This window comes from Micropterus dolomieu, linkage group LG18 (assembly GCF_021292245.1).
Source record: "Micropterus dolomieu isolate WLL.071019.BEF.003 ecotype Adirondacks linkage group LG18, ASM2129224v1, whole genome shotgun sequence".
NCBI lineage: Eukaryota > Metazoa > Chordata > Actinopteri > Centrarchiformes > Centrarchidae > Micropterus > Micropterus dolomieu.
The window spans coordinates 28,324,504-28,338,847 of NC_060167.1; the positions used below are offsets into that span (position 1 = coordinate 28,324,504).

The 14,344-nt window shown below is 43.0% G+C and overlaps 1 protein-coding gene across 1 annotated transcript in view; it reads right to left on the reverse strand.

The window, feature by feature from the left end:
• Nucleotides 1-12,408, reverse strand: part of pcsk1 (proprotein convertase subtilisin/kexin type 1) — a 14,166-nt gene extending 1,758 nt beyond the window's left edge. Inside the window, exons 1-14 of the mRNA XM_046029553.1 lie at nucleotides 12,205-12,408; nucleotides 11,037-11,141; nucleotides 10,809-10,931; nucleotides 7,420-7,566; nucleotides 6,255-6,331; nucleotides 5,470-5,558; nucleotides 4,420-4,592; nucleotides 3,861-4,073; nucleotides 3,601-3,701; nucleotides 3,221-3,454; nucleotides 1,921-2,078; nucleotides 1,668-1,801; nucleotides 1,308-1,469; nucleotides 34-473 (exon numbers count right to left, since the gene is read on the reverse strand). Of these exons, the coding sequence (XP_045885509.1) occupies nucleotides 51-473; nucleotides 1,308-1,469; nucleotides 1,668-1,801; nucleotides 1,921-2,078; nucleotides 3,221-3,454; nucleotides 3,601-3,701; nucleotides 3,861-4,073; nucleotides 4,420-4,592; nucleotides 5,470-5,558; nucleotides 6,255-6,331; nucleotides 7,420-7,566; nucleotides 10,809-10,931; nucleotides 11,037-11,141; nucleotides 12,205-12,393 (2,328 nt within the window). The 5' untranslated portion in view covers nucleotides 12,394-12,408 and the 3' untranslated portion in view covers nucleotides 34-50. The remainder of the gene's footprint in view (nucleotides 1-33; nucleotides 474-1,307; nucleotides 1,470-1,667; nucleotides 1,802-1,920; nucleotides 2,079-3,220; nucleotides 3,455-3,600; nucleotides 3,702-3,860; nucleotides 4,074-4,419; nucleotides 4,593-5,469; nucleotides 5,559-6,254; nucleotides 6,332-7,419; nucleotides 7,567-10,808; nucleotides 10,932-11,036; nucleotides 11,142-12,204) is intronic.
• Between the last annotated feature and the right edge of the window lie 1,936 nt (nucleotides 12,409-14,344).

Here is a 14,344-nt window from a genome sequence, read left to right on the forward strand (position 1 = left end):
ATTTTTTTTTCCCCCCCCCCCCCCCCCCCCCCCTTTATTCTCCTCTCTTCTCACTTGCGCTCATCATCTAGCATCTCAAACAGGGCCTGCAGGAGTCGGTCATCTCTATGCCTGTACGGCTTGGTGCTGTAGAAGCTATCAGTGTAGTCACTGTAGACACTGTCCTCTGGGCCCCGGTACTTGTTGATCATGTCCAGAGCCTGGTACAACTTCTGAGGTGGGAGTCTTGTCGCAGGGGGAGGGAGGCTCCAGTCCAGCTGCTGCTTCCTCGAGGCGGTTGAGGCCCTGACTACGGAATGGGGCTGCTGCAGGGCAGGTGTCTGCCTGTTAAAGGCTGTCTGAAGGAGACGCAGCAGGGCCAGGGAGGGGGAGTAGGGTGGATTTGAGGGCTTTTTAGGCTCCTTCTCTGGGTTGGAAGGAAGGGAGGCTTGTGCTGTGTCGCTCTTTGGAGGTGGATATGCCCGTGTGGGCTCCTGAGTCACCACACAGACAGAGAGGAGACATGTTATTGGTGTATGATGCAAACAAAAACAATCCACATTGTGCAAATAAACATAGAAAACTGTGTTATATTCTGGGGGTTTTTTTGGTTTAAAGGGAAATGATAAATCATATTACAGTACAGTCTGTACTCTGGCACACTGGATCTAAACCTGAGCAATGACTGTCATTGTATTTTTGCATTGTGCTGACATTGTGGTGATACAAAGTGCTACAATTTCGACTGTGTGGATGTAAACACTCTCAAATTCAAACTGGAAGTCAGCACTCGTTTAATTTCAAATGTCCTGTAAAGTACATAATAAACAGCCACAAATAATACACAATCTGTCACATTTGCACTGACCTTAGATTAATTTCAAGTTATTACATTGTGATTTTTAATTGACATAATTTGAATTTGATGGACATTGGGTTATTATGCACTGATGTTATGCTTATGATCAAACCCAAACAAATGTCATGTTGTGTCTTTGCAATCTAAAATATTCAAATATTCAAGACCCTTCTGTTTGGTTATGTCTGTAGATTTATTTATTATGTGCTATTCGGAGTCAAATAAGCCAGACAAAAAAAGCAACTATTGTGGCATCTCTTGGGTGTGCGTAGTCAGAAGTCTACTTTGTTGCACCTGTAACCATGCCCATGATGTCACAGAGTGTTGACAGATCATGTTCACGTTAAGATACGGGCGTCATGTAAAAGCATGTACACAACATACCTATACATACACTCAACGCTTCATTTCCTTGACATCTAAACCAGGTTTTAACATTCAGCTTAAAATTCCGTTGCATCGTACTCACCTCCATCATGTCATCCATATGTTCCACACCACGGCGGTCATTCTGCACAGCGTTGTAGGGAATGTACACTCTGGGTTTCTTCATGTGCTCCGGCTTCTCTGACGTTCCATGAAGAATCAGCTTCCAGTTCAAAATCCGACCCTCGTTCTCCATACGGCCCGACTGTCAGGGGGAAACAATAATTGTTAAATCTCAGGAAGAACTGACAGAAGCCCAAACTAGCCAACACACGGTTGACACGGCAGTGTTCCTAATGGCTTTGTGTGTAACAGAGGAATTCTTGATTTTCCTACATGGAAAAAAAGATTAAAATTTAAGATAAGAAAGGGTGCTCTGTTACCAAACATGTGTGTAACTCACAGTATCTGTGATCTTTAGGGTCCATGTGCCGGCAGGATCTTCTCCCCACGTATGGACCGACATGAAGTCCCAGTTTCTGAAGCCGTTAGCAGATGTGTCCCTCTCTCGCTCAGCCAGCAGCACTGTACTGGTACCTGAGGGAAAGTCCAAAGGGATAGATCAGTTGAGGAACTTTATTATTATACCATTATTATTATTATTATTTATTTCACTCAGATCTGTGTGTTTAAGTCTGTATGTGCAAGTCTCTAACCGGCTGGCGAGGTGAGTGTTATGTGCAGGTCCCCTCTCCTGGTATATTCGATACTGGCCTCGACCTGCACGTGCTCCAATGAGTGGACTGCGTTCTCCTGCCCAACACAGGCTTTAGTTGGAATCTCTATAGTGATCTCTCCTGCTGCTTTCAGCTCCCTGTGGGATGCATTAAAATAGCAGGGAATGAGACACACAAGCAGCTCTCCCTGTAGTTCCCTGACGTGTTCTCATTACTGTACGTAGGTCTGGGTAACAGCAGCAGGGTTGGATACTTAGATAGCATGACAGCTCAATGACAATACAAAATTTGAGAAACATTTAGCACATCACAAGCGTACATAAGATGCATAGACAGATTTGGGTACCTTTGGTCATTCATTTGCAAAAACAGTTAATCCCTATCTCCATGAATGAAAGGATTTCCGCGTTCAAGCTGGCATAAAGCTGGAGGGGGTTGTAGACCACTAAGCATCGACGGAAATGTAGAGCCAAATCCTTGGGATTAGACAGGGATGTAGCAAGATAATGGGGGAACTGGGTGTCGGTGCTATTGAGTCTCATAATCCAAAGCAAATTGCAAAGTGGACACTTAAAGGAACACAGAACTCGGTTGGCCATTGCGGCTGTCTACAGTCAAAAAGTTGTTTCAAGGACAAAGTGTAGCCGGTAATCTTTAGCCTTCGATCTTCTTGGGTCATCAATCCATAAAGGGATGCAAACAATCTGGCCAGACAATTTTTAATCCCATTGTTTAACGATTAGCATTTATGAGTGTTCAGAGTTGATGATTGACCTCAAATTTAAAAGGCCTCAGTTGTCATCATTTAAATAATAAAAAAAACGTAATTCATTTTGATTTATTTTAATGGCCCAGAAAGCCCTCCCGGGCTTAAGACTTGTTATTGTCACGACTAGAAAAGCAACAGATGCGTCTTTAATAATAGAGATAGTTTGATCTGTTTGTCAGAACAAAAGGAAATAAAGCTCCATCTCTTCGACTTTAATTCTTGTTGTATAAACTACAACAGTAGATTTAAAAGCTCTGCCTCTTAAATTTGATTCTTGTTATGTAAACTACAACAGCAAATTTAAACAGTTTTGCATTGGGTCACAAACTTAACTGTGATTATGTGTACTAGTTACAACCCCATATTTGAGGCTGCCAAATGTGCACACACCGTATTGTGCAGTGAAGTATATCATTTAAAAAACAGTGGCCAAAACTCCTAGGCTACAGAGACAACAGTCTAACCAAAAATGAACAGGTAGAAGAGAGCAGCTGTAAGACAGTCACACACCTGGGCTGGAAAGAGTCATCCCTGACGATGCATTGCTTTTTTTCAGGCACATGCTTCCAGGTGGCCGGGTCAGCGAGGTCCACCAGGGCTTTAGCGTTGAGAAGGCCAAAGCCAAAGCGGCTGTTGACCATCAGCCCTGCTCCGTTCCTCTTCCAGCCTGGGTTATTGGCCAAAGGATCGAACTCTGAGGTCCAGACCACAATGTGCTGCAGGTCTCTCCAGGTAAGATCTGGGCTGAGGGAGAGAAGGACAGACAGGGAGGCAGACATTTACTGAAGTGTCAAATGACGTAAAACCCAATTTTGAATTGCATTAAAAAAATATCACATGCTGATTGTAAGTAACGGGTGTTTCATTTGCAGTATTCTTTTGCGACATACTTTTGTTCCAGTGCCAAGGCAAAGATTCCAGCCGCTAGAGGAGCAGAGGCTGACGTTCCAGTGTGAGTCTGAGTGCACTCATTGTGGAGATCAGCACTAGTCTGAAAGTGACAGACATTAATGTCTTAAAACAACCTTGAATAACATGACATGACATGTGCCTTGAACACAACAAAACTATGTTACTACATTATGTTACAAGACGTAACATAATGTGACGTAACAAAGCTCAACACAACATAACAGGTGTAGTTACTTACAATCCTCTGGTCGGTGTAGTCTCCACTGCTGTATGCTGTGGCCAGAGTGGAGGAGCACTTCTCAGCGTACCACGGGGACAGGCCCTGCTGGGAGGCGCTGCTGATTGAGATGGTGTAGATGCTGTCTGTGTAACCGTCGCAGTCGCAGTTATCGCCCTGGCGGCCACCATTACCTGACGCCCAAACGAAGATAGAGCCTTTCCCACCGCGACCCTACAGAACAAAAGAAGGAAGGAGAGAGCTGAAGGTGACAAGAGATTCTAGATATGTCGTATCAGATACTGTGTTGCAAACATGCTATTGCTATAGTAGACATTAAAAATATAAGAGAAATCATTTAGTGGTTTTTGGTGTAATAATTCTAGGTAACTCCAGGATAAAATAGACACTGCCCATTGTAAATCTTTACTAACAATGACCAATGGCATTTTGCTGACTACATTGTTCTTATTGATTATCTGATTCCCACAACTGCTGCAGATAATAGCTCCCATTAGGAACCTCAGTCTGAGATCACACCAGCTGAAGGTGAGTAAAAACTGCCTGTTTAATCATTTACCTTCTGGATGCCGTATTCAAATGCCTTCTGGGCCAGGCGACCAGGGCCCTCCACCGTCTTGCCATCATCGTTGGGTCCCCAGCTGGCACTGTAGATGTCCACGTGTTCTGGATTGAACCCAATAGAACTTGCCTCGATGGCATCAGTCACTATCCCATCCAGCATCCGGATCCCTAAGCAGAAAGGCACAGGAATATTTATAGTTATCCTTTTGGTTACTGATCATATACAGTATTGGTATGGAAATGCTTGTATGGATCACCAATTTTAGGCCACATCTTAGGAAGGAAGTAAAGTTCAAATCAAATATCGCAATTCATGAACTCATTGCATCAAATAAAAGAGAAAAGACAAAAAATGAAATGCATTAAAGTCCTTCATTTAAAGGTTACAAATAGAATGGTTTTGTTTCAAGTCAGAAAGATTTGTGATGTTTGTATTTTAAGATGCAGGTGCTTCTGGGGCACTGAGAACCAGCTGGCCACCCTGGCCCTTAAAATGTTGCAGCCTTACTGTTGCAAACCATTGTTTAGGTGAATTGGAGCTCAGTCATTTTGGAGAGTGATGTTATGTAACCATCTGTTGTAAAAAAAAAAAATTAGGTCTCCATCAGGAAATCTTTCTTCCTACCGGCAATAAATAAAATAAATAAATATGCAGGCATGTGCAGCTATGGTATCTAAAGGGAGTGAGCGAAAGTACTTCATGACTGCCCTATTCTTTTGTAGCCTGTTTAACAAGTACCCACCCAATGTGTCTTTACCGCATGTACTGTCTAACATAACACTTCTAGCATTACCACTAACAGAAAGGCTTTCAGAATTCATGCCTCTATTTATTATTATAATGTTTACATATAAACTGATTTAATCAATAATAATTTAAATCCCACACAGCAGTGGCAGCGGACAGAACAAGTTTCATCTCAGTCACAAGTGGCTATTTGGCAACACACCATGTGCACACAGACACAATTATACATCAATGTTAATGTTATGTAGCATGCTCAAACACACAAAAAGATATTCACAACAACAAAAAAGTTCTTACCTCCAACCTTGGAATTGTATGCCACTCCAACACCACATTTGTTGTTGTCTGCCTGCATAGCGATCTCCCCAGCACACCTGGTCCCATGTCTATGAACAAATTACATATTTAATATACACTTAATTAAAAGAAACATTGATTTTGTATATGCTTTACAAACATATATAGACTTGCATGCTTCTGTAATAAAGACATTTTTAATGGCAAATGTTCTTCGTTTGCTGCTTTTGGCAGGAATTTCACTGTTTTGTGTTTCCCTAATGGTTATTTTGAACAGTTTAACCTGCCCTCATTATTTTATAGGACACAAAAGCAATTAGAAGGAGCCACTGTATTGTTTGATTACATAACCTCTCTCATGTAAAAGCCATGTTTAGAGCAGAAAATATCGATCGTGATGACAAGGTCATGGAGATTCTCTGGTTGTGTGGCTCTGCAATTATTCATTCGCGAGAATAGGCTTTGAGACTCAAGTATACTGATAACAAAAGAGCACAGTGCTGTTGGCAGAGAGGAGTGTGTGTGTGTATGTGTGTGTGTGTATGTGTGACAGCTAGTGGAGGGTGAGTCATTAACTTCAGGTATTGGACTGGGAAACACTTGGAGAGGAGAAGCAGGAGAGGCATTAAACTGAATCCTTTTACCATGTTCAGCCAATGTGTGCCTATGTAATGCTTTTTTCTTACTATTATTTATTTATTATAAACCTTGTAATAACCAAGCTACAAAATGGTTTCATAAAAAGGAAGGCCATGTAAGGTCGCATTCTCAAACAGTTAACTCACTTGTTTTCATTAGTGGAGTCGTATCTGGGGAAGGGGTCCGGGTCGTTGTCGTTGAAATCGTAGCTGGCTGCTGCGTCCTTTTAAAAACGACAGACACGAAACGGTCAGCCATCTCTTTGCATAAGCTCAGATGTTGTCAGTTTACATCAGTGACGAAGGCTTTAAAACACACATTTGTCAATCTGCTGTCATGGAGACACATTATGATGGGAGGGAGTGATGTGACCAAATAGTGAAAGAACACACATTGAATGAGGATGAAGGGGTGCTTGTCAACGGCTGTCTTTTGAGACATTCAGACTGCTTGTAAATGTTTGCCCGAGGCTTGTGTCATAGTTTAAATGCTACACTGTGTGTGGCATGGCAAGTCAAGTCTGTCTGTCTGTTTTTGTCTTTCCCATCATTCCCCTGCACTGAAAAAAAAAATTATAAAATTATGTTCTTATTAAATTGGAAAATTATTAGTTATTCTACAAATTCCTTTTACTTTCTGGTTCACAGTTACAGCTTTAATATCTGATTGAAATCACATGCCTGTGACTATCATTTTAGAATTGCTGCTATTAATTCATGCAAATGCACGATTCTCAAATGCTTTGATTGTTAAGGATGAGTGCCACAGTTGATTGAGCCTCTTTGATTAATCAGCGCTAACTTAATTACAGTGGGAGTTGTTTCCATCATGCTTGTTGTCACACATTATTTCGTCTGCTTCCTCCCCCACCCCTTTCTTTCTCTTTCGTTCTTTTGCACGGGCGAGGCAGTGGCGGCTGGCTTCTGAGAGCAACGGCTCAGAACCAAACCACAGATGGGGCTTTTTAAGGCTTTTAGAGTTCCCCTCAACAGGAGAAAACTATGCCAAAATGAAACCTTGTTGAGCTCCCATTCAGTCATGCTCGCTTTCATCGGCTTGTAATTATCTGCATCCCCCCCCCCTATCAGACTGTCACTGGAGGACCGAGAGATACTTTTAAATTCTGCATCAAGGAGTCGAGTCATGCAACTTGAGTCTCAGACCAAATTCTCTTCAGAGGCTCTTTGTATTATCATACAGAAGATTTATTACGGTCTTCATGAATCGCCTTGTAAGGTGTCACCAGCAGCGTTGCTATGGCAACGACAGGCCCTGACGACGGAGGCTGTCTCCATGGAAACGGTGTCTTACGTAGTTGGAGTAGATGTCTGTGTGGTTCCACTCCAGCCCGTCATCCAGAACGGTGATGACCACTCCTTTCCCTGTGATGCCTTTCTGCCACACGGGGATCACGTGCAGGTCCAGCTTCGGCAGCGAGGAAGACGTCCGTGTGTCTTGCTGGAAGATAGGGACAAAAACGACAAAATTATACACCTGTACCTCAAACTAAATTGTGTGCAAATGACCTCTGAGCACTTTTAAACGGGCTCCTTATCATATACAGTATGTTAAAAAGGTCAGCCAAAATAAAGACTTCCCGCTTTCTCCACTGACCTTTACAGAAATTCATTACTGGACTGTTGGCGTTTCTTTTGTTGGGGCTTGAGTCCACTCCTATGGCCACTTGTAGGCTGATTGCTGTCAGAGGATCATAATGATTCCCAATGTTACCCAATACAGCAACTGTACTGATTAATTTAACCTAATTTAGGCTACAGATGTGCCGCGTTTCAGCCCACAATTCTTCTGGCTAGAGTCACATTCAATCCTCCTGTCGGATTATTTAGAAATCCATCTCCGAGGCTATAGAATATCACACATGGTGAGTGAGGGGGGTGGGGGGGCAAGCCTGTTTTAAATGGAAAACCAGCAGGGAGTGGGGGAGAGTGAGCAGGGCCGATGCCTGCCTGCCTGCTTGTCTGGGGAGGAGTATGATTCAGAGCTAGAGACAGCTAAGACTAAAAAAAGAACTCACTTTGCTCTTTCGCTCTTTGCGCATTATGCACAGACACTGCAGAGCGCCACCCCAAGATGTGACTCATCCCTGTGATGTATCGCTTCCTTTGCTCCCACTTTGATTCCCTGCTTTCACCCCATCCTCTCACCAGCATCTTGTTTTGCCACTTTGCCTCTTTGGACAGTGCCAGTTCCAGCTGACAGTGAATAGAACGCAGCTCTGAATGTAAACACACAGCAGATGTTTTTACTCCCGACCAGCTCATATCTACAGTTTGCTTGTTTTGGTGGAACACCAAATGACTCACTTGTTGGTGCTGAGGGGGCTGTCAGTGGCCTGCCATGCGTAGATTGTAATGGTACACAGTAAACACACACAGCAGCTTATGCAAGTCTCCCTGCACCGGTCGCATATAAAGCAAGTGAGTGGACACACACACACACACACACACACAAAAATATCCTTTGATGCACAATTCACACAGACTGACACTTGCACAGCCCCGGACACACTCTCGCTCTCTCTCTCACACACACACACACACACACACACATACATGGATAGGAGGAATTTCAAGCTACAAGAATGAGTCACTCCCTGATTAAATTATCAGGCAGCCACCCACTTGTGATAAATAAAGAAACTCATCCTGTTCTCGGCCCCAGCTCTCCTATGCCCCCGTCACACATCTCCACCCTCCCTCCAATGTCAGTGATCTGCCAACGTCACTGTCTTCCAACCTTCAGCCCCTGTTTCCCTCATCATCACGTGCGTGTCTGCATTTGCAAAAACTAGAAGTGGAAAAATAACCTCACAGCAGCATAGCAGCGGGTGTAAAAAGGTGACATCCAAAACCTTTTTCCTTCCCAGTATTTTGATCTATTTCTACATAGTTTTTTTATCTGCTGAACAGACAAGGATGAACCAGAATGATCTAGATTAACTATAACGTGGCTCTTGCAGTGACACAGACCTGGGCTGATGTGGAAATACACTAAGCGGCACTTTAAGGCTAATTCCATTAGTGTCATCATCCCTCATCGGCAAAAATGATTCATCTCAATTTGTTTTCTTATTCCCCACAAGCGTGTGACTCACATTCGCTTAGCGCAGGTGGGGAGAAGTGGAAGCTGGGAGAAGGTAAAACGAATCTCTCCCTCTCTCTCTCTCTCCCGAATGCACACACAAACACTGATGCAACTCACATTTACATACACTTCCTTTGTTTCCTGCCAAAGCAGGAACAAACAGTCGACAGTGAACAAGCTAAAGATGATTCAGTGACTTTGCTTCACTGAATGTAAGCAATTTAATAATAATTAATAATCAGGCCGCCCTGATTAACCCGTTAATCCCGGTGATGTGGAATGATGCGTAATAGTAGAGATCATGTCTGTTTCCTGCAGCTTAACAGATTGTGGTGAATATGTTGTGGCCTCTTTCTCAGGCTTAAAGGAAAGCTTTATGAATTGTCTTTTTAGTTTAAGTTATTGTTACATGTTTGTAAAATACATCAACATATTATCAAACTTACCAAACAAACAACCAACAGAAACATTTTTGATAAATCATTATATAACTCATTTTTTATCTGTTTTTCCCCCATTTTATGTCATTGTAAATTAAATATCTTTTGGTTTTGGACCTATTTTCTCATATATTATCGACCAAACGATCAGTCACTTAACCACAAAAAAAAAAAAAAAGGAAGAATGAAAACAATTGTTAGTTGAAGCCCTGATGGAGTTACTTGTGGACACATGTATTTGTTGGTTTGATCTGGTGTGATAAAAAGCAAACCAGAGCAGCATCCAAAACAGTCACTCCATTTTCACCCACATGTTTTTTATACCAGTATTATATCTACTGATCAGTAGGTCTGCATGTGTTGTGGTCAATTGGACAACTCATTCTAAGTGTATGGATCAAAATCAGAAAAGATGTCATTCAAAGTGGTGATGCCGGGGTCAGCCTGTGGTCAGGATGTGAAGTGAATATTTTAGTAATGGATCTGGAAGGGGAAGCACAGAGACAATCTGTACTCTGCTATTACTTGGCCTCAGTGGGCTAAAACATCCCATTCTGGGTAAATTGGGATTTAATGCATGGTGCTTTGCTCCACTCCATCCTGCTGGATTACAGCCTCTGCACCTCTCTCATCTCAGGACTATGTTGCCAATTAAGCAAATGGCTCTTTTGGCTGTTGTTTCATTGTTTTCATGTTTCCCTCCTCTTTTTCAGACAGAGGAAAAGTAGTGAGCTTTTTACATTCCAAACTTACATACATACAAACTGACTGACACATCCAATACATACACCACATACACACACACACTCAATGGCCTCCTGCAGAGAGGCATGAGGTCCCTGTGGGGGACAGAGCAGTGAACTGAGTGGAGCTGTCCAGCATGTGCAGGGTTTTTCAGAGGGTCTGGGGGTAGAACAGACCAGCTGCATGCAGACAGAAGGCTCAAAGTACACAACATATGATCAGTAGACTGGATAACAACCTAAATCTGGGGTTTATGGAGCTCTGGAAAGCACGCAGTGTTCACATATTTTCTAAAACTAGATTAATTGCTGAGCCACACATGTTGAATTTCTCATGTGCTTTCTCAACTAACACTGTGGCGAGGCAAGCTTAATTTGCCATTTTGTGTGACAAGCCTTATCGGAGACTTACCAGGTACCACTGCTGGTTCCACATGGGATCATCAAACAGCTTATCCACCGGGCAGTCCCTGCAACCCCCGAGGGACGCCCGCTTGTTACGACGTTTCTCGTACTGCTGCTCTGCCCACAACACCTGCACACGGAATGAGTGGAGACAATTTGGTTCCTTTAATCTTTTCAGGACGAGGACAAAGCGATCGCGCGCATCAAGCTCGTGTAGCGAGAAGTGCCCACTCACCCGATCATCCTCTGAAAGCCGCCTGGTGATGTGGTCGGCGCTTCGTTTCATTCTGCTAGGGTGACTGCGGTGTTTGAACAAGAAATGGTCTTTCAGGGCCCCAATCTGCAGAGAGGAAGACATGAGACAGGAAATGACATAACACTAGCCATCTGGTCGGCGAAGCCTGTCGTGCAGTTCTAAAAACATTATTATCTCTCAGAAAAAGCTCCAAGAATTCAGTTTCTGCCCTTTATTTATCACTTTGTGGTGTTTGTATTAAGTGGATAGTGTAGGCCTATTTACAGGTTTGATTTCCGTTAATTACAGTTGAAAACAAACAATTTAGGCTACTGGACCTACAGGTGTGTGCTTTCTCTGTTGAATGCGTTACATGCATCTTCAGGGGAAATAAAGCATGTAATATCCACGTGAATACCTTGGACTGTCGCTTAGCAGTAAAAATACCTTGAGTAAAGTCACAGTGCGCCCATTCCACAGTTGAACCAAATACATCTAGCTCTTATTCTCTTCTTCTTTTGGAGTTTGGGGGGGGGGGCGACATCTTAAAGCTCGGTTAATCATTGGCCACTGCTATTCAGAGCTACAGGTTAATTAAAATCAACGAGCTGTCCTTATAATTCAGACTGAACTAATGTGTTTGTATAGTAGAGGACAGCATTAGTCAGTCTGGACTGCTGGGAAAAACGGGGACGCACAGAACAGGGTAATGTAAACCCGAGTTATCAGATTGTGTAAACAACAGTGAGTCACAGATTGGTTAAATCCTTCTCCTTTAATTTAGCAGGGTGCTGGAAATGCAGTGTGTGCTTCTGGGCTATCATAAAAAGCAACGAGTTTCCAGGCTAATGGCCTTATCACGCAAAGCAAAATAACTGATAGGCTACAGCAATTGCCTCGTCTTTCAGTTACCACACACTCCACAGCTGATAGGCTGCAGGCTTCATTAACATTTCATGATTCATTTTGCTTTTATGGCTTGTTTGCTATTAAATTATTATTAAAATGAGACCCCCAGTTTGCTTCATTATCAGCCCAAATAAATAATGTAGTCCATTAAAACTGCCAGCGCACACCCCATTTTAGGATCATTTGAAGCTTTTTTGTTCAAGTCTAAACTGGTGCTTTTCTTTTGGGAGCCCCTCCGGGGCGTTGGTGTGGTGCCTACCTGTCGGACTAGTTGGTAGTCCAGTTCTCTGGCGATCCCCTCTGCAGCGGCCAGCCCGCCCGGGATCTCCACTGCCCACTCGTTCAGGTACTGTCTGTCCCTGTAAGAGGACTCCAGCGAGCGGGGAACCACGGAGGAGAGGATGGCAAAAACACAACACATCACCGCTGGACGACATCTCACTTCCATCTCAGAGGAAATTCAATCAGATGAGGAAACACAATATGCAAACAAGCGCAGATGCTCCTTGGAAAGCAGCCGAAATCTGGAGATATAAAGGTTTTGGAGCGATTATAAAGGGATCTCCTTGTTTTCTGTTTATTCCTCAAGAAACAGCTGGAGGAGATGGAGGGAACGGTGCGCGTTATTGGTCCGCCAAGGAAAGGAAATGCTGGTGATAATGGGGAGGGCTGGTTTGTGCGCTCAGTGTGTGTGTGTGTGTGTGGTCGCGGTGGGGGGTGCACACACGTCAAATTACGGTTGCTCTGACGTCAGTTATTTCGTCTGGTAAGATGAGTTCGAGTCCCTGGGGAAGAAAGTCTGAACGGGGGGTATATCCCACTGTTTTTCCCTGAAGGAGGAGGAGCGAGGGGGAAGAAATACTGCAATTAAATAAATCCGATATGATCCTATAACAGTGCTTACTTACAGATGCTTATCATTATTAGGCTATGATTAGTAGCCTATGAGGCGGATGTCGTGCGGCGTCTTTCTACTGCATCCTCCATTCACTGTTAATCTGCGTGAGTCGATTTGTTTCACCAGGGCTCGACTGATCTTTAGCTGTTTTTGCTAAAGTGATCAAACAAACCTATCTCAATCAATAATACGCCTCTCTGTGTCCTCATGCTAAGTCCAGTGCCCACGTCAACAGGACGCAGAGAGAGAGAGAGAGAGAGAGAGACAGAGAGGTTTCAGCACCGCGGACAGCTCCTCGTTCACGCGGCAGATGCTCCTCAGCAGGAACTGGTACCCAACGCTGGGATGTGAAGGAAAATGGGTCACTCCAGCAGCTGATGTTCATTAGTTGTTCTAATGTACCTAACTCTCTGAATTTGTATCACAAGTATTTAAATCACAGACAAGCAGTGGCGGAGTGAGTGGCCACATCCTCGACTGAAATAAAAGTGTATGCCCCAATACAATCATACTAAAATCCATTCACAGTGTTACCTGAAACTGCAACTGCAAAAATATTATGAGTTCAATTTTCAAGGATCAGAAGTAAAATAGCCTATAATGCCGCAGGACGGCCCCTGTCAGTGTTACATTACTATATACCACAAAGATAGATATCACCCATGCACTGACATGCAAGTAATGTTTTTGGTCTCAAAAACTTCACCACTTTATATTATCCAACGAAGGTTAAAGTCAAGGACAACTGGACTTGGTTGAAGATCCAGCTGAAGTCCAGTTGCCCTTGACTTTAACCTTTGTTGGATAACTATGACCTGGATGACTGAGAATCTTCATAGACACCACTTTATATTGCCTACAGTCGGGTAGAAAAAGGAGAAATAAGGCATGCTATTTTTTTTACCTTTTACTTTGCATTAAATGAGTAAAGTATTTCAATACTGTATAGTGTTTTCCTGGTTAATTTCCCCTCTCTCAGTAACGCTGCTTTTTAAGCTTTGTGATCATTAACGTAAAGTTGCCAGTTGTTTATAGTGGTCCCAGCACTGAGACATACTGTATGTAGCCTACAACATCCCTGTCTGCTCTTTCACTTTCGGGGTATACAGTAGGCTCTAGGCTATGGAAATGTTGCAATTGTATATTATGCTAATTGACATTTTATCACAGAAAAGATACAGGCATTAAAAACAAACATAAGAAGGGTTATGAGAGTCAACTCAAATACATATGTAGGCCTATGCCAACTAATAGGCTAACAGTGTTTTTGACAAACGTTTAGTGAACTCTTAAAAGGTCTTTTTCACAGTAGCCATTTGGACATGTCACAGTAGGAACAGCAGAGTTTTAAATTATTAAACACAGGGTGGCTGAATTCCATTTAGCTGTCACACTGTCACACTGTCATGGCTTACTGGGACACCTGAATACAACATTGTTCATGTTATTGGTAACACCTGTCTGCTGTGACAAAGATTGTACATTGTCTCAGGTCTTTACT